This window comes from Antedon mediterranea, chromosome 1 (assembly GCF_964355755.1).
Source record: "Antedon mediterranea chromosome 1, ecAntMedi1.1, whole genome shotgun sequence".
In the NCBI taxonomy this organism is placed as follows: Eukaryota; Metazoa; Echinodermata; class Crinoidea; order Comatulida; family Antedonidae; genus Antedon; species Antedon mediterranea.
In genome coordinates, this window is record NC_092670.1 from 9,376,468 (window position 1) to 9,396,196 (window position 19,729).

Genomic DNA, 19,729 nt, shown 5'->3' on the forward strand with positions numbered 1-19,729 from the left:
CCATTTTATTTTTTGACATAAATGTTTACTATTGCATAATAAACATGCGCAGAGTCGAATAATGGGTTCTGCGCATGTTTATTATGCTTTAGTAACCATTCATGTCAAAAAATAAAAGTGTCGAAAATTGGCTATTTTTCGAAAATTTCCCTGTAACTATAGGACAGGGATTTTTTCCAAAAATTGCCAACTTTCGCATAATAAACATGCGCAGAGTCGAATAATGGGTTCTGCGCTTGTCAATTATGCTATACTAACAAGTTATTTGGCGATTTTTTTACAAAATCCCTTTTATTTTTTGACATAAATGGTTACTATAGCATAATAAACATGCGCAGAGTCCAATAATGGGTTCTGCGCATGTCAATTATGATATAGTAACCAGTTATATCAAAAAATAAAATGGTCGAAATTTGGCCATTTTTGGAAAAAATCACTGTACTATATTACAGGGAAATTTTCGATAAAGAGCCAATTTTCGACCCTTTTATTTTTGACATAAATGATTACTATAGCATAATAAACATGCGCAGAGTCGAATGATGGGTTCTGCGCATGTCAATTATGCTATAGTAACCTGTTATGTCAGATAATAAAATGTTCGAAAATTATTTTTAGACATAAATGCTTACTATCACATAATAAACATGCGCAGAGTCGAATAATGGGTTCTGCGCATGTCAATTATGCTATAGTAACCAGTTATGTCAGATAATATATGCGCAGAGTCGAATAATGGGTTCTGCAGATGTCAATTATGCTATAGTAACCAGTTATGTCAAAAAATAAAATTGTCGAAAATTATTTTTAAACATAAATGTTTACTATTGCATAATAAACATGCGCAGAGTCCAATAATGGGTTCTGCGCATGTCAATTATGATATAGTAACCAGTTATATCAAAAAATAAAATGGTCGAAATTTGGCCATTTTTGGAAAAAATCACTGTACTATATTACAGGGAAATTTTCGAAAAAGAGCCAATTTTCGACCCTTTTATTTTTGACATAAATGATTACTATAGCATAATAAACATGCGCAGAGTCGAATGATGGGTTCTGTGCATGTCAATTATGCTATAGTAACCAGTTATGTCAGAAAATAAAATAGTCGAAAATTATTTTTAGACATAAATGTTTACTATCGCATAATAAACATGCGCAGAGTCGAATAATGGGTTCTGCGCATGTCAATTATGATATAGTAACCAGTTATATCAAAAAATAAAATGGTCGAAATGTGGCCATTTTTGGAAAAAAATCCCTGTACTGTAGTACAGGGAAATTTTCGAAAAAGAGCCAATTTTCGACCCTTTTATTTGTTGACATAAATGATTACTATAGCATAATAAACATGCGCAGAGTCGAATGATGGGTTCTGCGCATGTCAATTATGCTATAGTAACCAGTTATGTCAGAAAATAAAATAGTCGAAAATTATTTTTAGACATAAATGTTTACTATCGCATAATAAACATGCGCAGAGTCGAATAATGGGTTCTGTGCATGTAGGGTACAACTCAATCTTCTCACTCGAAACGGTAAAGAACGCAAAAATAAATGGACAAGAAATGGACAGAGCCATGTGGGGTCATTAAAACTGAATTGGACTGGGTCATTAGATAATGAGGAAACTAGACAATTGGCCAATGGGACCCAAGAATCTAGGAGGTTGTTTTGAATACCGGCATACTAAAAACTGTCAATTTTAGGGGTTTATCACATGATCGATGTATTAAATGAATAAAAATATTAAATAATAGAATAATAAGACTTAAATTTTTTGTTAAAAGTTGAGAAAGTCGACATTTTTTTCATCCAATTTTCGAAAAATCCTTGTACTACAGTACATGAATTTTGTTTTTTAAAACACGGTAAATTCGACTACAATATGTATGTTGTATTAATCGTTAGTTCTTTTAATATGACGAGACGTTTTTTGTTGTGTTTTTAGGGTGTGAACAATTGTCAATCAAAATTGTATATATATGTTAAATACTATGTAACTATTTAAAAAACCCACCCTGACTTCTGATTGGCCAACCATATTCCAAGTAGTTTGTCAGTCAGCCTTTTTCAAAAATGTAGACAAAATTACCGTTAGCTTTGTCTGGGGCTTTTTTTCTAGGCCACATGGTATCATAGGATATGTGTAACTGTAAGAGGAGTAACTGAAGGTTACTGGATAATAACCTCTATAGTATGAGTTATTATCAAAATATATTATTAGAATTGGTGGAATGAATTATTTGATTCACATCAAAATGAATTGTAGTGGAATTGCTCTTGAAATAAATATAAAATAGTTGAGAATTTACACTACTAAGGAAATAGTCTTGACAAGAATATAGAATTCACCATTTAATGTACACTCAACTGCAAAAGTTTCCCCCTCTGCTTTTTTTGTAAGGGCTTGGGACCTTCAAATACAAAGTGCAATGAATGATATAATGTAAATTATAATGTAATAATTAAAACTGAATGTAATTTATAAAAATTACAAAATAATTTACAACATTAATCATTGCTCTTTGGATTTGGCAGCATTAAAAACTTTTTTTTTTTATTATTATTATTAACTTTACTGCACATTCAGAATACCATTAGATATGGTGGCCCAATGGCCAAATTGCATAAAATACAAATATTTTGTAAAGAGTGAATATAAAATCACAGAACAAATAAAAATTGAAGATATACGAAACAGTATAAAAACTATCCATGGCTACAACAATCATTTGGAATCATTCTTTTTGCTGCTTTTTTTTCCTCTCTTGACGAAGGCGACGGATGGCAACCATAGCCGATTTCCATTCTTTAAAAGTCACATCAGATGTTGCAGCACAATACCAATTTCCATAGTACTGAGTGTGGTTCTTATTTAATCTTGGTTGCTTACACTTTGAGCACACAATCGCAGACGTTCTTGGTTTGTATATTTTGATCGGTTTCCCTTCCGATATGTCTTTAGCCACTCGTTTTCTGTACAAGAGGGTAGTTCTAGGAATACGAGTACTGCTAGCCTCAGGGACTGATGGTGGTGGTCTGTTTCTTAGAGTCGCTAGGCCGGAAGTGTTTTTCGGTAGGACAAATGTGAAAGATGGAGCGCTTGTATGAACGTTTAGCACCGCTGGCTTGGTTAAAGGTTCAAGTAGGGTTTTATCAGAGACAAGTTTGGGTATTGTTGCCGAGATGCCAGATTCCAACACTTGCCGCTCTTGCTTCTTTGACGTTCTGTTGTACCTGTTGAAAATAAATCAAACACAGTATTTAAAAACTTTAATGTATTTACTGTAGCGTAAAATAACAATCAATAACAAGTAAAAACTCACCACTGGATGAGTGTCGTACGATTTATCTCCATCAACTGAAGCTTAGCAAACAACATCAGGTGTCCATTCGATAGCACTTTCCGACGAATGTTCTTGTAGCCTTTGGTAATGAGCGGCCAGCGCTGGAAACGTTTACCTTCGATAGATACGGTAGATGGATACGCTTCACATAGTTTTGTAATAATGCACTCCATATATCGATTGCAGTCCGGCCACTGAGCTGGCCCGGTGTTCTGACCTAAGAAGCATCTTTTAAAAAAAAAACCAAAGAAACAAGTTAGATTTAAGACACATAATGCAACAAAGTAAAAAAACGCTGGAAACTGCCTTACCGTCGAGTGCTTTCGACACCAGGTATTACGGAAGTAGTTTTACTTTTCTTGAACCTGCCTTTCGTCAGGTAATCTTGATGCCGTGCTTTGCGCTTAATGGTTTTGTCATAAGCATCCAGGTTGTTCCACAACTTTGCGACATGTTCAGCATGACTTTGACTTATCACTCCACTGTCTTCCTTAAACTGCATAAGGTAGTCTGCCAGGGCTTCAACTTTGGCGTAGCCTGGAATGTTGTCCGGTCCAGTGGAATCCTCAAGTTCCTAAATTGTAAAATATGAAAACAAAATATATAATCAGACTCGTGCATTGTATTTCAAAACAGAAACAAAATTTGTGAGGTAGAAGCTAATGATACAAATTTAACTCACTGTGTCAAAAAGGGCTGCTTTTCCTTCACCATCATCATCATTATCGTCACATGAAGGCAAGGGCTCCAGCTGGGGTGGTGAGGGTTCTTTAGCATTTCGAGGTTTAAAACAACGCTTAGGTGGTTTGTAGTCTGGTTGAGTCTTGTCATCATACCCTTCATCAACATCAAAAGTGTAAATTTCTTCATCAAAGTCTTCATCATAAATGGTATCTGTTTTGACAGGAAATTGAGTTTCGAGCACTTTGTTCGACTGGTTGTACAGGTACTCCACTCCGATGAGTTCTCCAGTGTACTTGTTTGGAATGATAAAACTTTTGTACACTTTTTTGCCAATCACTTGCTCTGCCAGTATGTTGAGAGCATGCTGATGCAGTCCACTATATGTACTGGAGATGGGTCCTCCAGACTGGGTAGCGGCTAGTGCACGGTTTGCATTCCATCGAACAAGTCCATCCATCAGGTAAGCTTGGAAATGTAAGTCGCTAGCACGCTCACCTGAGAAAAAAATAAAACATCCATAATAATGAAATAATACAAAAATCTGTAGATCGGTTTGAAGATTTGGTAGATACCAAATAAAAAGTAATACTGTACCTGGAATAAACCTGTTAAGGTGAAGATGAAACGATTCCAAAGAAGTGGAGCCTCTTGCGCAACGATATACTGGCAAGGTAACTCCACCCTTAAGCATCTCACTGGTTTTTGTGTAGAGCGGGATGCCTTCTGGATCCTGGATGCAGGCGATGTGTCGCTCTTGTGAGCTCCAGATATCCCAGGTCTGTTCAGAGTCTAAGAGTGGGACGCCCATTGTGTCACGGCCTTCTTCACCATCGAGGGAAGTCAGCAGCTCTCGGATTAGGTTGGCAGTCTCGCGAGTCCCTCGTGTTGTCCTGCGACAATGTAAAGCATACTCCTTCTTGCTGATGTTTTTCAATATGATGTCGTCTGTTGGGTTGGAATGCTTCTTGCTTGCAATGAGCTGTTCACGCTTGGCGAGCTTCAGACGTTCAACATCGTCAGCGCTCCACTCAAAAATGCAAGCGGAAAGACGTTTGAGAAATATCGGATACAACTGATGTGATTCTGTTGAACAAGCTGCAGCAATTCTCCTCATGAAGTGCCAGATGTCCAGACGAATTTTCATGTCAGGCCAGGCGCTGAACATCTTCCTTATGCTTGAATGACCGCAGCAGTCACGGTCGACGTAGAGAATCTCGGGAGGAGGTACGCCTGCCAAAGCATATCGGTTAATGATGCCGTTTGTCATGTTGTTTAAGCCACATCCTTCTGCAGCAGTCAGGACTGTAATGAGCACCTGGCCGTACTCATTTCCGACGTTTGTTGCCCACACTCCTGTTCCACATGCACGACCGGCTAGCTTCCTTACAATCTGCAAAAAAACCCAAACAAATTTATTAGGAAGAAAGCTTCCCCACAATCTGCAAAAAAAAAAAAATTCAAATAATTAAAAGTAAATTGCAGAAATAGTATTGTTTATAAATTATTTACCCTTTTGGTCGAGTCAATCTTCAACACTCTTCCGAACGTCGATGTGATAGAAGCCTTGAGTTCGTCGATTCTTCCCATTACTTCGTTGCAGTAGATGGTAAGGAACCATTGGACAGAGGGAACAGGAATCATTTTAGACACCTCATCAAATTTAGAAGCAGCAATGACATAATCATCACGAGAACCACAGAACTTCTTGCAATTTTCTAAGTAGAGAGCCACTCTCTCATTCCACCGCCTTGTGTGTTGTTCTAAGACTTGTTGGCGAATTCATTTCAGTCTTACATAGTAATGTGAAAATACAAAGTGTTGTACATTTCGGAGTAAAAATCTAAATATTGCTATCGTAGATGAAAAACTTGTTTCCTGATGCACTGTATGTGACTCATCTGTATACAAAGAAAAGAAAACATTGAAAAATTTACGGTAAAAGGCTGGCAGCAGTTTTGCCAAGGAAAAACCGTAAAATACATGGTTATTTTTGGAAAACCGTAAATTCTTTAACAGTTCACTGTAATTTAATTTACGGGAAACTGTTTTAATACAGTCTACTGTAAATTATTTTAAATTTCAATGTAATTTTGTTTACAAAATCCTGTAAATTGAAAATTTTTTTTACAGTATATTGTAGAACAAAATACAATTAACCGTAAAATAAATTACAAACAAATGTTAGTTTTGCGGTTTTTGACCGTTACACAATTTACAGTTTAACCGTAAATTTTACGGGTTTTCCTTGGCAAAACTGCTGCCAGCTTTTTACCGTAAATTTAACAATTTTTTTTTACAGTGTAAGCGTCCAAATCTTCAAGCGGTAAACAACTGCGTACGAAGTCTGCAGTGAAATTACTGTAGCGTGAAAGCTGCGAACACTGCAGTTTGTGCACTGAATTAAACTGTATAGTGTACCTCTTATTAAGCTAGGGATTATCATACAGTTTACTAAATATTTAGGGCTAATCATTGGTTGCGGTGTTAAAATTCCTGGAAACATTTGTGTGAACAAAACTAGATCGAATTGCTGTCATGAGTACTGATTTGTTGGGCCGTGATTTCAGACGCCTAAGTTATCTATCTAGACTTATTTTTTCGAATAAATGTACGTACCTATCAGATACACTTGTCTTGTGTCGTATAACAAATAAATACTGTAATAGTTACTGAAGTTACTATTACAACCTCGTCAATAAAAAAACAAATATGTACTGTATATGTTTATTCACCTATTTTTGAAAACGCATACTATAAAGTTTCCTTTGTCTATAAAATGACGTAATCATCATAATGCACATTGTTTACAGGAGTAATTAAAAACCAAATTGTAGTTGGAGAAAAGAAACTACGAAGCATGTTTATGTTATGTTGTGTGCCGTTATGTTTTCACCATTGACAGCCATTGGAGTAGAGCTGTATCATAGAGGTTGGTGTTTGCCTTCCAATCCTAAGGTCCGTGGTTCAATCCTGATTTAGTGCCGCCATATCAGTGGTGGCGCCAGCGGGGGGGGAAAGCTGCCCCCCCCCCCCCCCCCCCCCCGTCGGGGAGTATTGGCCATATTTGTCGGGGAGAAAAATATGATCATTTCTTTTCTGGTAAAAAATAAAACCATATTAAGTGTACTACTATATATTTTAAGTAACTGCGGCATTCCATTTTTGACGTACGTACGATATACTGACAGCGAAGTAAACAGTATGACGTGGTACGCATTTGTCTGGCGGTGTCTCTTTGTACGAATCTTTCATGGCTCACTGCGGTATACGCGTCGACATATCTGGGCTGTATCATATTACATCCAGGGACCAAAATGTTTATTTTTCAGATTCCAGGCGAAAATCGAAAATTCATTTGCAACTACGCATCGACGTACGTTCATACAGGGATAAAGGTACTAGTTATGTTCTCACGGTTGAGTTTACGAATTGTTTCAATTTACCAATTACCCTTGGTGTACCGCGTATATATGTTCGCTGTCGATTAAAGGCGTTTGGGTGGGGGTTCGATTGGGAAAAGGAAGCGGTTGGCCCGAACCATAAAACAGGGTCTGGTCACGTTTCTTTTCGCGCATAAATCTCGATCTAGGGTAGATGGGTGAATAGGGTGTCTAGGGAAAAAAAAGATGCACCAACCGGATTCGACGCACTTGACTCTTTTAATTAAGAAGAGTAGGCTAGAGCTATAGTTGTGTAAATAGGCCTACATAGTGAAAGAACTATTTATGAATTCAAGAGTTTAAAAAGAAAACGCAATTTAAAATCTTCGGAAAATACCCACAACTGAGTTATTTTTAAAACACATGCACTCCCACTACCAGCATCACGTTGTCTTAGCTCGCTCCTCGTGTGAATGCTGACGTCATCACTCTCCAAAAATACACCATTTTCCGCCCTGGTCCGTGCGCAAAGGGTACAGCTCAATCTTCTCACTCGAAACGGTAAAGAACGCAAAAATAAATGGACAAGAAATGGACAGAGCCATGTGGGGTCATTAAAACTGAATTGGACTGGGTCATTAGATAATGAGGAAACTAGACAATTGGCCAATGGGACCCAAGAATCTAGGAGGTTGTTTTGAATACCGGCATACTAAAAACTGTCAATTTTAGGGGTTTATCACATGATCGATGTATTAAATGAATAAAAATATTAAATAATAGAATAATAAGACTTACATTTTTTGTTAAAAGTTGAGAAAGTCGACATTTTTTTTATCCAATTTTCGAAAAATCCTTGTACTACAGTACATGAATTTTGTTTTTTAAAACACGGTAAATTCGACTACAATATGTATGTTGTATTAATTGTTAGTTCTTTTAATATGACGAGACGTTTTTTGTTGTGTTTTTAGGGTGTGAATAATTGTCAATCAAAATTGTATATATATGTTAAATACTATGTAACTATTTAAAAAACCCACCCTGACTTCTGATTGGCCAACCATATTCCAAGTAGTTTGATAAGTTAGCCTTTTTCAAAAATTTAGACAAAATTACCGTTAACTTTGTCTGGGGCTTTTTTTCTAGGCCACATGGTATCAAAGATTTGTGTAACTGTAAGAGGAGTAACTGAAGGTTACTGGATAATAACCTCTATAGTATGAGCTATTATCAAAATATATTATTAGAATTGGTGGAATGAATTATTTGATTCACATCAAAATGAATTGTAGTGGAATTGCTCTTGAAATAAATATAAAATAGTTGAGAATTTACACTACTAAGGAAATAGTCTTGACAAGAATATAGAATTCACCATTTAATGTACACTCAACTGCAAAAGTTTCCCCTCTGCTTTTTTTGTAAGGGCTTGGGACCTTCAAATACAAAGTGCAATGAATGATATAATGTAAATTATAATGTAATAATTAAAACTGAATGTAATTTATAAAAATTACAAAATAATTTACAACATTAATCATTGCTCTTTGGATTTGGCAGCATTAAAAACTTTTTTTTTTTATTATTATTATTAACTTTACTGCACATTCAGAATACCATTAGATATGGTGGCCCAATGGCCAAATTGCATAAAATACAAATATTTTGTAAAAAGTGAATATAAAATCACAGAACAAATAAAAATTGAAGATATACGAAACAGTATAAAAACTATCCATGGCTACAACAATCATTTGGAATCATTCTTTTTGCTGCTTTTTTTTCCTCTCTTGACGAAGGCGACGGATGGCAACCATAGCCGATTTCCATTCTTTAAAAGTCACATCAGATGTTGCAGCACAATACCAATTTCCATAGTACTGAGTGTGGTTCTTATTTAATCTTGATTGCTTACACTTTGAGCACACAATCGCAGACGTTCTTGGTTTGTATATTTTGATCGGTTTCCCTTCCGATATGTCTTTAGCCACTCGTTTTCTGTACAAGAGGGTAGTTCTAGGAATACGAGTACTGCTAGCCTCAGGGACTGACGGTGGTGGTTTTGCTATCTCGCCAGGAACTGGGATCGACGGTCTGTTTCCTAGAGTCGCTAGGCCGGAAGTGTTTTTTGGTAGGACAAATGTGAAAGATGGAGCGCTTGTATGAACGTTTAGCACCGCTGGCTTGGTTAAAGGTTCAAGTAGGGTTTTATCAGAGACAAGTTTGGGTATTGTTGCCGAGATGCCAGATTCCAACACTTGCCGCTCTTGCTTCTTTGACGTTCTGTTGTACCTGTTGAAAATAAATCAACAGGGCCGTAGCCAGGATCTGTCAAGGGGGGGTTCGCACACTAAGTATTTGGGTCACCCCACCCCCATACCTACCCCCCCCCCCCTCCTGGGGTGGGGCCTGAGGCGAAGCAAATTTTGTTAAATGACACCCCTAGATGGCCGGAAAAGACACTCTCATGCAGCATGCTACCAATGATGAGCAAAACGATCGTACTTTGACTCGTGGACTATTTAAACGATAACATTTGTTGCCGTATGTTAGATGCGCGTGCTCTGTGCGGAACCGCCGATTGTTAGATCATTTACTCGATATTTTGTTTTGCGTTCAAGTTCAATGCGAACGTACGTCTAGGAGAAGCCCCAAAAAAAGCACACTGGGTGAAGGAAAATACAATTCTTATTATAGCTCTATCTATAATATTTATTTACAGCAATTTGTTGAGGAAATTAAATATGCCAATGTAAATAGGTGATATTGATACATTTGAGTACGTATCGGCGAAGCAAATTTTGTTAAATGACACCCCTAGATGGCCGGAAAAGACACTCTCATGCAGCATGCTACCAATGATGAGCAAAACGATCGTACTTTGACTCGTGGACTATTTAAACGATAACATTTGTTGCCGTATGTTAGATGCGCGTGCTCTGTGCGGAACCGCCGATTGTTAGATCATTTACTCGATATTTTGTTTTGCGTTCAAGTTCAATGCGAACGTACGTCTAGGAGAAGCCCCGAAAAAAGCACACTGGGTGAAGGCAAATGCAATTCTTATTATAGCTCTATCTATAATATTTATTTACAGCAATTTGTTGAGGAAATTAAATATGCCAATGTAAATAGGTGATATTGATACATTTGAGTACGTATCGGCGAAGCAAATTTTGTTAAATGACACCCCTAGATGGCCGGAAAAGACACTCTCATGCAGCATGCTACCAATGATGAGCAAAACGATCGTACTTTGACTCGTGGACTATTTAAACGATAACATTTGTTGCCGTATGTTAGATGCGCGTGCTCTGTGCGGAACCGCCGATTGTTAGATCATTTTACTCGATATTTTGTTTTGCGTTCAAGTTCAATGCGAACGTACGTCTAGGAGAAACCCCAAAAAAAGCACACTGGGTGAAGGAAAATGCAATTCTTATTATAGCTCTATCTATAATATTTATTTACAGCAATTTGTTGAGGAAATTAAATATGCCAATGTAAATAGGTGATATTGATACATTTGAGTACGTATCGGCTGGTGGTCTAGAAAAAAATAATCGGATGCCATAATGTGAACTACAGTACATGATACCATTATAGTGTAAAATATTAATATTCACTATAATCCTCTATGATACATTATACTTCATAGCCACACATAAATACTGATGTATGTCGGAAGGCTATATACTTTATGCATGCTGCCTGACTGCCAGTGATCTAAACAATTGGTACGCAGTTGTCTGGCGGTGTCCTTTCCTTTGTACGAAACGTTCGTCCCCCAGCTCGCTGTGAGACGCGTCAATATCATGTTGAATGCAGGGACCAAACATTTATTTTTCAGGTTAAAATCGGCAATTCATTTGCAACTCTTAGAAATTTACAGACTATATCGCTCGAAGTACGCTCATACAGGGAAGAAGGTACTGTATGAGTTATTCCGAACGAGTTTACGAATTTTTTAATTTACGAACAACTTTTTGTACTGTGGGGCACGTATTTGGACGATTTTCGGAGATGAGGGTGAGGTATTGGGCATGTCGGGGATGGGGGTTCGCAGTCGGTTAAGGGGGGTTCGCTGTAAAGGGGGGTTCGCCCGAACCATAAACACCCCCCCTGGCTACGGGCCTGATATCAAACACAGTATTTAAAAACTTTAATGTATTTACTGTAGCGTAAAATAACAATCAATAACAAGTAAAAACTCACCACTGGATGAGTGTCGTACGATTTATCTCCATCAACTGAAGCTTAGCAAACAACATCAGGTGTCCATTCGACAGCACTTTCCGACGAATGTTCTTGTAGCCTTTGGTAATGAGCGGCCAGCGCTGGAAACGTTTACCTTCGATAGATACGGTAGATGGATACGCTTCACATAGTTTTGTAATAATGCACTCCATACATCGATTGCAGTCCGGCCACTGAGCTGGCCCGGTGTTCTGACCTAAGAAGCATCTTTTTTAAAAAAAACCAAAGAAACAAGTTAGATTTAAGACACATCATGCAACAAAGTAAAAAACGCTGGAAACTGCCTTACCGTCGAGTGCTTTCGACACCAGGTATTACGGAAGTAGTTTTACTTTTCTTGAACCTGCCTTTCGTCAGGTAATCTTGATGCCGTGCTTTGCGCTTAATGGTTTTGTCATAAGCATCCAGGTTGTTCCACAACTTTGCGACATGTTCAGCATGACTTTGACTTATCACTCCACTGTCTTCCTTAAACTGCATAAGGTAGTCTGCCAGGGCTTCAACTTTGGCGTAGCCTGGAATGTTGTCCGGTCCAGTGGAATCCTCAAGTTCCTAAATTGTAAAATATGAAAACAAAATATATAATCAGACTCGTGCATTGTATTTCAAAACAGAAACAAAATTTGTGAGGTAGAAGCTAATGATACAAATTTAACTCACTGTGTCAAAAAGGGCTGCTTTTCCTTCACCATCATCATCATCATTATCGTCACATGAAGGCAAGGGCTCCAGCTGGGGTGGTGAGGGTTCTTTAGCATTTCGAGGTTTAAAACAACGCTTAGGTGGTTTGTAGTCTGGTTGAGTCTTGTCATCATACCCTTCATCAACATCAAAAGTGTAAATTTCTTCATCAAAGTCTTCATCATAAATGGTATCTGTTTTGACAGGAAATTGAGTTTCGAGCACTTTGTTCGACTGGTTGTACAGGTACTCCACTCCGATGAGTTCTCCAGTGTACTTGTTTGGAATGATAAAACTTTTGTACACTTTTTTGCCAATCACTTGCTCTGACAGTATGTTGAGAGCATGCTGATGCAGTCCACTATATGTACTGGAGATGGGTCCTCCAGACTGGGTAGCGGCTAGTGCACGGTTTGCATTCCATCGAACAAGTCCATCCATCAGGTAAGCTTGGAAATGTAAGTCGCTAGAACGCTCACCTGAGAAAAAAATAAAACATCCATAATAATGAAATAATACAAAAATCTGTAGATCGGTTTGAAGATTTGGTAGATACCAAATAAAAAGTAATACTGTACCTGGAATAAACCTGTTAAGGTGAAGATGAAACGATTCCAAAGAAGTGGAGCCTCTTGCGCAACGATATACTGGCAAGGTAACTCCACCCTTAAGCATCTCACTGGTTTTTGTGTAGAGCGGGATGCCTTCTGGATCCTGGATGCAGGCGATGTGTCGCTCTTGTGAGCTCCAGATATCCCAGGTCTGTTCAGAGTCTAAGAGTGGGACGCCCATTGTGTCACGGCCTTCTTCACCATCGAGGGAAGTCAGCAGCTCTCGGATTAGGTTGGCAGTCTCGCGAGTCCCTCGTGTTGTCCTGCGACAATGTAAAGCATACTCCTTCTAGCTGATGTTTTTCAATATGATGTCGTCTGTTGGGTTGGAATGCTTCTTGCTTGCAATGAGCTGTTCACGCTTGGCGAGCTTCAGAAGTTCAACATCGTCAGCGCTCCACTCAAAAATGCAAGCGGAAAGACGTTTGAGAAATATCGGATACAACTGATGTGATTCTGTTGAACAAGCTGCAGCAATTCTCCTCATGAAGTGCCAGATGTCCAGACGAATTTTCATGTCAGGCCAGGCGCTGAACATCTTCCTTATGCTTGAATGACCGCAGCAGTCACGGTCGACGTAGAGAATCTCGGGAGGAGGTACGCCTGCCAAAGCATATCGGTTAATGATGCCGTTTGTCATGTTGTTTAAGCCACATCCTTCTGCAGCAGTCAGGACTGTAATGAGCACCTGGCCGTACTCATTTCCGACGTTTGTTGCCCACGCTCCTGTTCCACATGCACGACCGGCTAGCTTCCTTACAATCTGCAAAAAAACCCAAACAAATTTATTAGGAAGAAAGCTTCCCCACAATCTGCAAAAAAAAAAAAATTCAAATAATTAAAAGTAAATTGCAGAAATAGTATTGTTTATAAATTATTTACCCTTTTGGTCGAGTCAATCTTCAACACTCTTCCGAACGTCGATGTGATAGAAGCCTTGAGTTCGTCGATTCTTCCCATTACTTCGTTGCAGTAGATGGTAAGGAACCATTGGACAGAGGGAACAGGAATCATTTTAGACACCTCATCAAATTTAGAAGCAGCAATGACATAATCATCACGAGAACCACAGAACTTCTTGCAATTTTCTAAGTAGAGAGCCACTCTCTCATTCCACCGCCTTGTGTGTTGTTCTAAGACTTGTTGGCGAAGCTGTGATGGACTGTTACCGAGACCGCGGTACTTTAGAAGCTGCAGGACCCGGTTGTCGCAGGCCAAGTGATACGAAAGTACAACAGGAAACTGAAGGCGATGTGCTAAATCAAGTTGCTTTAAAATGTTTTCACTCCAGCCAATTTGTCTTTGTTTGCAATTAGAGCACCTCAGTTGCTCTGTTGCAAGAAAGTAGTGGCAGTCTAAATCCAGGACCGGACGAACGATTCCATGGAGGCCGCCTGATGTTAGTGGATAGCTCTTGCATTCTGGCCGAGGGCAGACCAGCTTGACCTGCCAAGTCTTGCGGGGCAACCAAAGAAGAAGACGATGACCGAAGTAACTGTTGGCCATGGGTATGTTTTTGTTGAGCGGATCCGGTTGAGGTGGATAATACCAAAGTTGTTTGAGTTTAGTTGAATCCAACTCTGCAGTCCCCTTCTTCGATTTCTTGAATAAGGTTTTTGAAATCCACTGCTGATCGATCTCGGGCAAGTTCTTCTTCCATTTATCTGGTATGAGACAATCTGCAAGAAAAACCAAAACAAAATTGTATAATTAATGAAACTACATTATGTAATTTTCATTTTCTAGTTTTAAAAATCAAACAAAATAATTAAAATTACACTGAAATAAACTACCTTCACTCTGTTTGATAGTTATTGTAGTGGATGGCATAGTACTAACAGGTTCATAAGATGTATTTGGTTGAGCTGTAAGACGGAAAATTAAAGAATATTTAGCAGTAAACTACTTTCATTCGCTATCTACAGTATGCTATAAAGCAATGTATTTAAACAACACGATTTTATGATTGAGTATAAATGAATGCATAAAAAAAAACGTAAACCCAGCAAGCCTACAACATACACAGGCACTAAAAATGCAAAACCTAAAATTATTAATTTAGAAAATGCACAAAAAACACAAATATGGAATAAGTCTTACCTGGTGCATATGAGGTTGATGGTTGCAAAGAAGCATCAAAGACATCAGTACCAGAAAGTGTTTCATCTGTGACATCCTCAACCTTTTGTAGCTTAATACCAACAGGTATGTACGATGTCTGTCTAGTTGGGCATTTCCTGCGGCGTTTTATTTCTTTCATTGCTATGGCTTCTTTGCCTTCTGGGAAAGACTCCAAGTACCTCTTAAAGTTGAATTTGTTAATACTAAGTGAACTTGTACTTGGAATTTCATTAGCCATTTTAATAACAAAACATACTGCATATTCCAGTACATTTTCGACCATCCACTTGAATGTTTGTCCACTGTATTTACAATGCTGAAACTTGTAGCAGCCCAACACATCACATTCATCTTTGGTGTTTCCACCCAGCCTGCACACCTCCTTCAAGGCATCTTGCCGTACATCAGGAGTTAGACACTTGCCAGTTGGTCGTTTTCTCAAGCTGTTAAATACTACAGCAGCAGATGTATCTTCAAGAATTAAGGCACCCTCTTCACTGCGCCGAAAAGTTGGTCTGAACATACTGTACTGTCTATTGAACACCTGCAAAACTAAAAAACCTGATCAAAGGCAAAAATATATGTAAGTAAAGTATGTGAAAAAAGAAAATTTTACCCGTATAATGCCACTGTGCACCGTGCAGTTGTAGTAAATGGCTGTAAATAAAAGAAATCAAATCTAAATAAAATAAAATATCTGTGGGTTAAAATTTCTCAAGTAATAATTAATAGTAGACCAAGACTTTAAATGTAAAATATTAATAAAATGAATTACATATAGCATTAAAACATATCTACTAAGAACAAACTATTTTATCTAAATTAAATTAAGAAAATATTACATATGAATAATTATGTTTTTTTTTCAATTAAAAAAAACTATATAAAGAATTACAACATAAATTAGAGTAAATTGAATAATCTTTGTTTATTAAACAGTGTATGTATCAACTCTTTGATCCCTGAGCACTTCCTTTAATGCAATCAAATTATTTGAGAATCTTATCTAAATCCACAAATACAGTTGATTGCCTAATTAAACGAATGCTTTAGATCAAAGAGTTGAAGCCTACACTTAATTAAACAATCATTATAATAAAAGTTAAATTGTTTATCTATCAATTAAAAGGGTTGACATGTGAACAAGGCTTTAGTCTGTTTCCCATGGATGCTATTCTGATACAGCACACATTTAGTTTTTTATAGTTTAAAATTATGTTTAGGCCTAAAATCTATTACAGGGTACATAGGCTAGTCTAACTAGTAGTAGGATTGTTAAAATATTAAATAAATTAAACTTTAAAGAATAGCTTAATTACTTTAAACTAAATTTATTTACTATGGGATGGTTCTACGATAAATACTAATCTAAGCCTAGGCCTAGTCTAAACTACTGTAGTAAGTTTTGAAGAAAAAAAATAACAGAGAGCCCTAAGTAGGTAGCGTCTTACTAGGGCCTAGCCCTTACAGGCCCATGGTTTGACTTACAATTCATGGCAACCAAAAAAGATCTAGGCCTACCTAGTCCTAGAGGTCTTTCTATCTAGCCTACTAGCTAGGCCTAGGCTATATAGTAAAGGCATGCGTTATTGTTAATACTTTATGAAATATATGAAGGCCTATTGGTAATTAGGGGGATAAGTAATAATAGCAAATGCATTTTACCAAACACAGAGCAGACTACCGCCAACAAGAATTAGCGTCGGCACCCATACAAACACATTTGCTAGGCCATGGCATAGTTTCTACGCCGTGGTTAGGATTCCGGCACCGGAACTCAACTGCCCAGCGTTAGGGAATCCGACACGCTATTGCGCATGCCCAGATCGAGGTAATCGGCGACTCTATACCAAAGATTGTATAGCGGCGCGCGATTTTTTTTTCCGTACGAGAGTTCCTCCATCGGTTCGTTTCGGACTCAATCGACTCTTCGGTAAGCCACCGATGCGTGACAGCAACCACAAGACAAAACGTGAGCAGCTTTTTTGCACGAGTGACAGATTTATACATACTAGAGGCCTAATACTATACTCACTGTAAATATAATAATAAATATTAATAGTAGTACTGAACGTCATTGTAATAATAATAATATGCCTAGAATTTTAATAATGTAATACTGTATAGGCAGCCACAAACCAATGTATGTACCATCAGATTCACAAACAGTAACACACACACAGCAGCAGCACTTTGTTGGTCGTCACAAGCAAGGCCTAGCTAGCCTAGCCCTACGTACGTGTGCTTCAATGTAGTACATTTCCATCTACTGTACTATTTTTTATTTTAATAAAATGAAGTAGTAGGTTAGAAATTATATGTACAAAAGTAACACTAGCAGATGTTTTTATCAAGAAAATTACAATTTTCTTCAGGTTTTTAAGTGTAACATTTGAAAAATTGTATACAGGCCTAGTATTTAGTAACATGTATTCTTGTAAGTTGATGTATAGAAACACATGCTTGCTTATAAATATAATAATTGATGATAGTATCACATATAATTATAAGCTTCCTGGAAAATGTGTTATTATTAAATGTATTTGTACTATTGCAGTCGTGTCAGTAACGTAATTGAATGTTTTTTACTTTGCATGTATTTTTTATGATTTTCCAAATTACATATACACATAATAAACAATAATATTAGTTGTAGGTCTATAACTTAATTAAAACTCCAAAATTGCCTATTATTAAAAGTCTGAACTTCTTTTTTTCAAGATTGGGGATAATTAATACGTACACCTTTAACGTAAAATTTCCATTACCTTACAATATAAATATTAATTTAATAATATTATTTTAAAAGGTATAAAAAACATACACTGTGCATAGGAATTCCTTAATACCTTGCATATAGGCTTACACAAGCTTGGCTAGGCTAGCTACAGGCTAGCTACAATACCATAAACGATAAAAGAGCCTCTCTACTCGTTCGTGACAAAAGGTCGTTGGAACAACTTCAAAAAATAATATCTGATACGACCTACTATTGGGTCGTAGACCTAAATATCTCCAATATGCTATTGGGTTCTTAATGTAATTACTAAGTAGGCCTAGTATTTATTAATTAATGTCATCAAAACACGTATTAGTGTAGATTCATTTTACTATTGTGAGAGCCTGTGTGAAAGTAAGCTCGCGGTTTGTAAATGTAAATTGTATTATGTTGTCACGCATCAGTGAGCTGACTTTACCGAATACCGAAGAGAGTCGATTGAGTCCGAAACGAACCGATGGAGGAACTCTCGTACGGAAAAAAAAATCGCTAGCGGCGCTATTATAATCTTTGTCTATACTTTTCAACAGCGATGGATCATTTCATAGCTACTAGCCTAGATGCCTATAATACGGGATCCACTAATCTAGGATAGGGCTACCAGTTAGACGTGACCAGTGGGGCCTATTTATTTTGTAATTAAAAAGTGGTTGCTTCATTCATATATAAACTTCATATCATTATGAATTATATAATTACATGACTAGTTTATGATTTTTCATAACGCATTATACTGTATACGGTACATAACAACATGCAATCACAAGTTGATTTGTTGACGGCAGCAACCGCGTGGATGTGAAAAAACTGTTCGGGAAGTCAGGGTCGCAACGCTAAAAACAGCATTACGATTCTTAGATAGATACTGATACTTATTAATATCATTATGATTATTTTAACGCGTGGCGTAGTATTATTTTAATTATTAATTCATTCATTCATGTATGGCATAGGCCAAGTTTCATCCATCGCTCTCTCCCCCGCGCAACGACTATCTAGGCTACAGTAAATCCCTATAACACTCCGACTCTCGGCGGTGGTGTGGTGTGTGTGTGGCAAGCAGCTATAATTCACTTCCCAGAGCTCTGGGCATGCGCAATAGCGTGTCGGATTCCCTAACGGTGGGCAGTTGAGTTCCGGTGCCGGAATCCTAACCACGGCGTAGTTTCTATTGACTATGGCTAGGCCTAGGCCAAACAAGTTATCAACACTTTAAATGCCGATTTCAAGCATGAAATCAATTTCGCTCTTACCTTTAATGCAAGTACACGTTCGAGTTGAATACAGCTACTACCAGAATTCGCCTTGAAATTAATAATAATAAGTCTAGAGGATTTGTAAAAAGATGTTGTCGCATGTAAGTCTCTGGACAAAATCTCATCATTGTTTGTGTTGTGAAAAACTTGTTGAAGTCACATATTAATTACGTCACTTTTCAGTGTTCTGATTGGTCAAAATGACAAATTTGGAACAATTTTTCTAATGCTCTGATTACGTCACTTTTCAGTGCTCTGATTGTTCAACTTTTGGAACGCTTTCCGCTGCTCTGATTGGTCAATCAGTTGTTCAATTCATTGTCCAATTCTACAGCACATATTGGGTTATTTGTAGCGCAAATCCACGGCCCGATCTTCTCTGTCAAAAAAACAAAAAAACGCAAAAGAAATTGGAACGGTCCGCGTGGGGTCATTAAAAAGTCGTGTGGGGTAATTAAATTTTCATGAATAAACATGAGCAATGTCTGTGAGGGGCCCCGTTGCAGGGAAATGCTCGAAAATAATTCCCTGTTAGCTAAACTTTAAGAAAAGTTTTTACTTTTGAAAAAAAGAGAGGGCGGGCTTTACACTGCTTTTGCTAATA

At 37.6% G+C, this 19,729-nt stretch overlaps 4 protein-coding genes across 5 annotated transcripts in view; 1 reads left to right on the plus strand and 3 right to left on the minus strand.

Annotated features, from left to right (window-relative positions):
• Positions 1-2,625: 2,625 nt before the first annotated feature.
• LOC140055624 (uncharacterized) lies at positions 2,626-5,805 on the minus strand. The gene is made up of 6 exons (XM_072100970.1): positions 5,547-5,805; positions 4,632-5,427; positions 4,036-4,532; positions 3,665-3,927; positions 3,333-3,581; positions 2,626-3,243 (listed from the first exon to the last, which is right to left on the minus strand). Exons 1-6 carry the CDS (start codon positions 5,676-5,678, stop codon positions 2,745-2,747), a joined length of 2,436 nt encoding a protein of 811 aa, XP_071957071.1. The 5' UTR covers positions 5,679-5,805; the 3' UTR covers positions 2,626-2,744.
• Positions 5,806-8,998: 3,193 nt separating this feature from the next.
• On the minus strand, positions 8,999-13,253 carry LOC140056024 (uncharacterized). The gene is made up of 5 exons (XM_072101245.1): positions 12,937-13,253; positions 12,338-12,837; positions 11,967-12,229; positions 11,636-11,884; positions 8,999-9,712 (listed from the first exon to the last, which is right to left on the minus strand). Exons 1-5 carry the CDS (start codon positions 13,148-13,150, stop codon positions 9,181-9,183), a joined length of 1,758 nt encoding a protein of 585 aa, XP_071957346.1. The 5' UTR covers positions 13,151-13,253; the 3' UTR covers positions 8,999-9,180.
• LOC140056011 (uncharacterized) lies at positions 13,253-19,420 on the minus strand. 2 transcript variants are annotated; one of them, XM_072101210.1, is made up of 5 exons: positions 19,123-19,420; positions 15,070-15,747; positions 14,763-14,834; positions 13,852-14,648; positions 13,253-13,732 (listed from the first exon to the last, which is right to left on the minus strand). In XM_072101210.1, the coding sequence occupies exons 2-5, from the start codon at positions 15,611-15,613 to the stop codon at positions 13,259-13,261; spliced, it is 1,887 nt and encodes a 628-aa protein (XP_071957311.1). In that variant the 5' UTR covers positions 15,614-15,747; positions 19,123-19,420; the 3' UTR covers positions 13,253-13,258. The 2 variants fall into 2 exon arrangements, with proteins under 2 accessions (XP_071957311.1, XP_071957320.1); XM_072101219.1 differs by lacking the exon at positions 19,123-19,420 and adding an exon at positions 16,756-16,846.
• LOC140055996 (tRNA endonuclease ANKZF1-like) overlaps positions 19,011-19,729 on the plus strand; it is a 344,549-nt gene continuing 343,830 nt past the window's right edge. Inside the window, exon 1 of the mRNA XM_072101202.1 lies at positions 19,011-19,031. The gene's annotated coding sequence lies outside the window, so the exon portion shown is untranslated. The remainder of the gene's footprint in view (positions 19,032-19,729) is intronic.

Excerpts from the sequence above, each read along its gene's own strand:
- LOC140056011 (XM_072101210.1), bottom strand. The coding sequence starts at position 15,613 with ATGTTCAGACCAACTTTTCGGCGCAGTGAAGAGGGTGCCTTAATTCTT. Across the intron at positions 14,649-14,762 it reads AACTATCAAACAGAGTGAAG|ATTGTCTCATACCAGATAAA; the intron begins GTAGTTTATTTC and ends TTTTTCTTGCAG. Across the intron at positions 13,733-13,851 it reads AGATTGACTCGACCAAAAGG|ATTGTAAGGAAGCTAGCCGG; the intron begins GTAAATAATTTA and ends GTTTTTTTGCAG.
- LOC140055624 (XM_072100970.1), bottom strand. The coding sequence starts at position 5,678 with ATGATTCCTGTTCCCTCTGTCCAATGGTTCCTTACCATCTACTGCAAC. Across the intron at positions 3,928-4,035 it reads AAGCAGCCCTTTTTGACACA|GAACTTGAGGATTCCACTGG; the intron begins GTGAGTTAAATT and ends TTTACAATTTAG. Across the intron at positions 3,582-3,664 it reads GGTGTCGAAAGCACTCGACG|ATGCTTCTTAGGTCAGAACA; the intron begins GTAAGGCAGTTT and ends TTTTTTTAAAAG.
- LOC140056024 (XM_072101245.1), bottom strand. The coding sequence starts at position 13,150 with ATGGGCGTCCCACTCTTAGACTCTGAACAGACCTGGGATATCTGGAGC. Across the intron at positions 12,838-12,936 it reads CCTTAACAGGTTTATTCCAG|GTGAGCGTTCTAGCGACTTA; the intron begins GTACAGTATTAC and ends TTTTTTTCTCAG. Across the intron at positions 11,885-11,966 it reads GGTGTCGAAAGCACTCGACG|ATGCTTCTTAGGTCAGAACA; the intron begins GTAAGGCAGTTT and ends TTTTTAAAAAAG.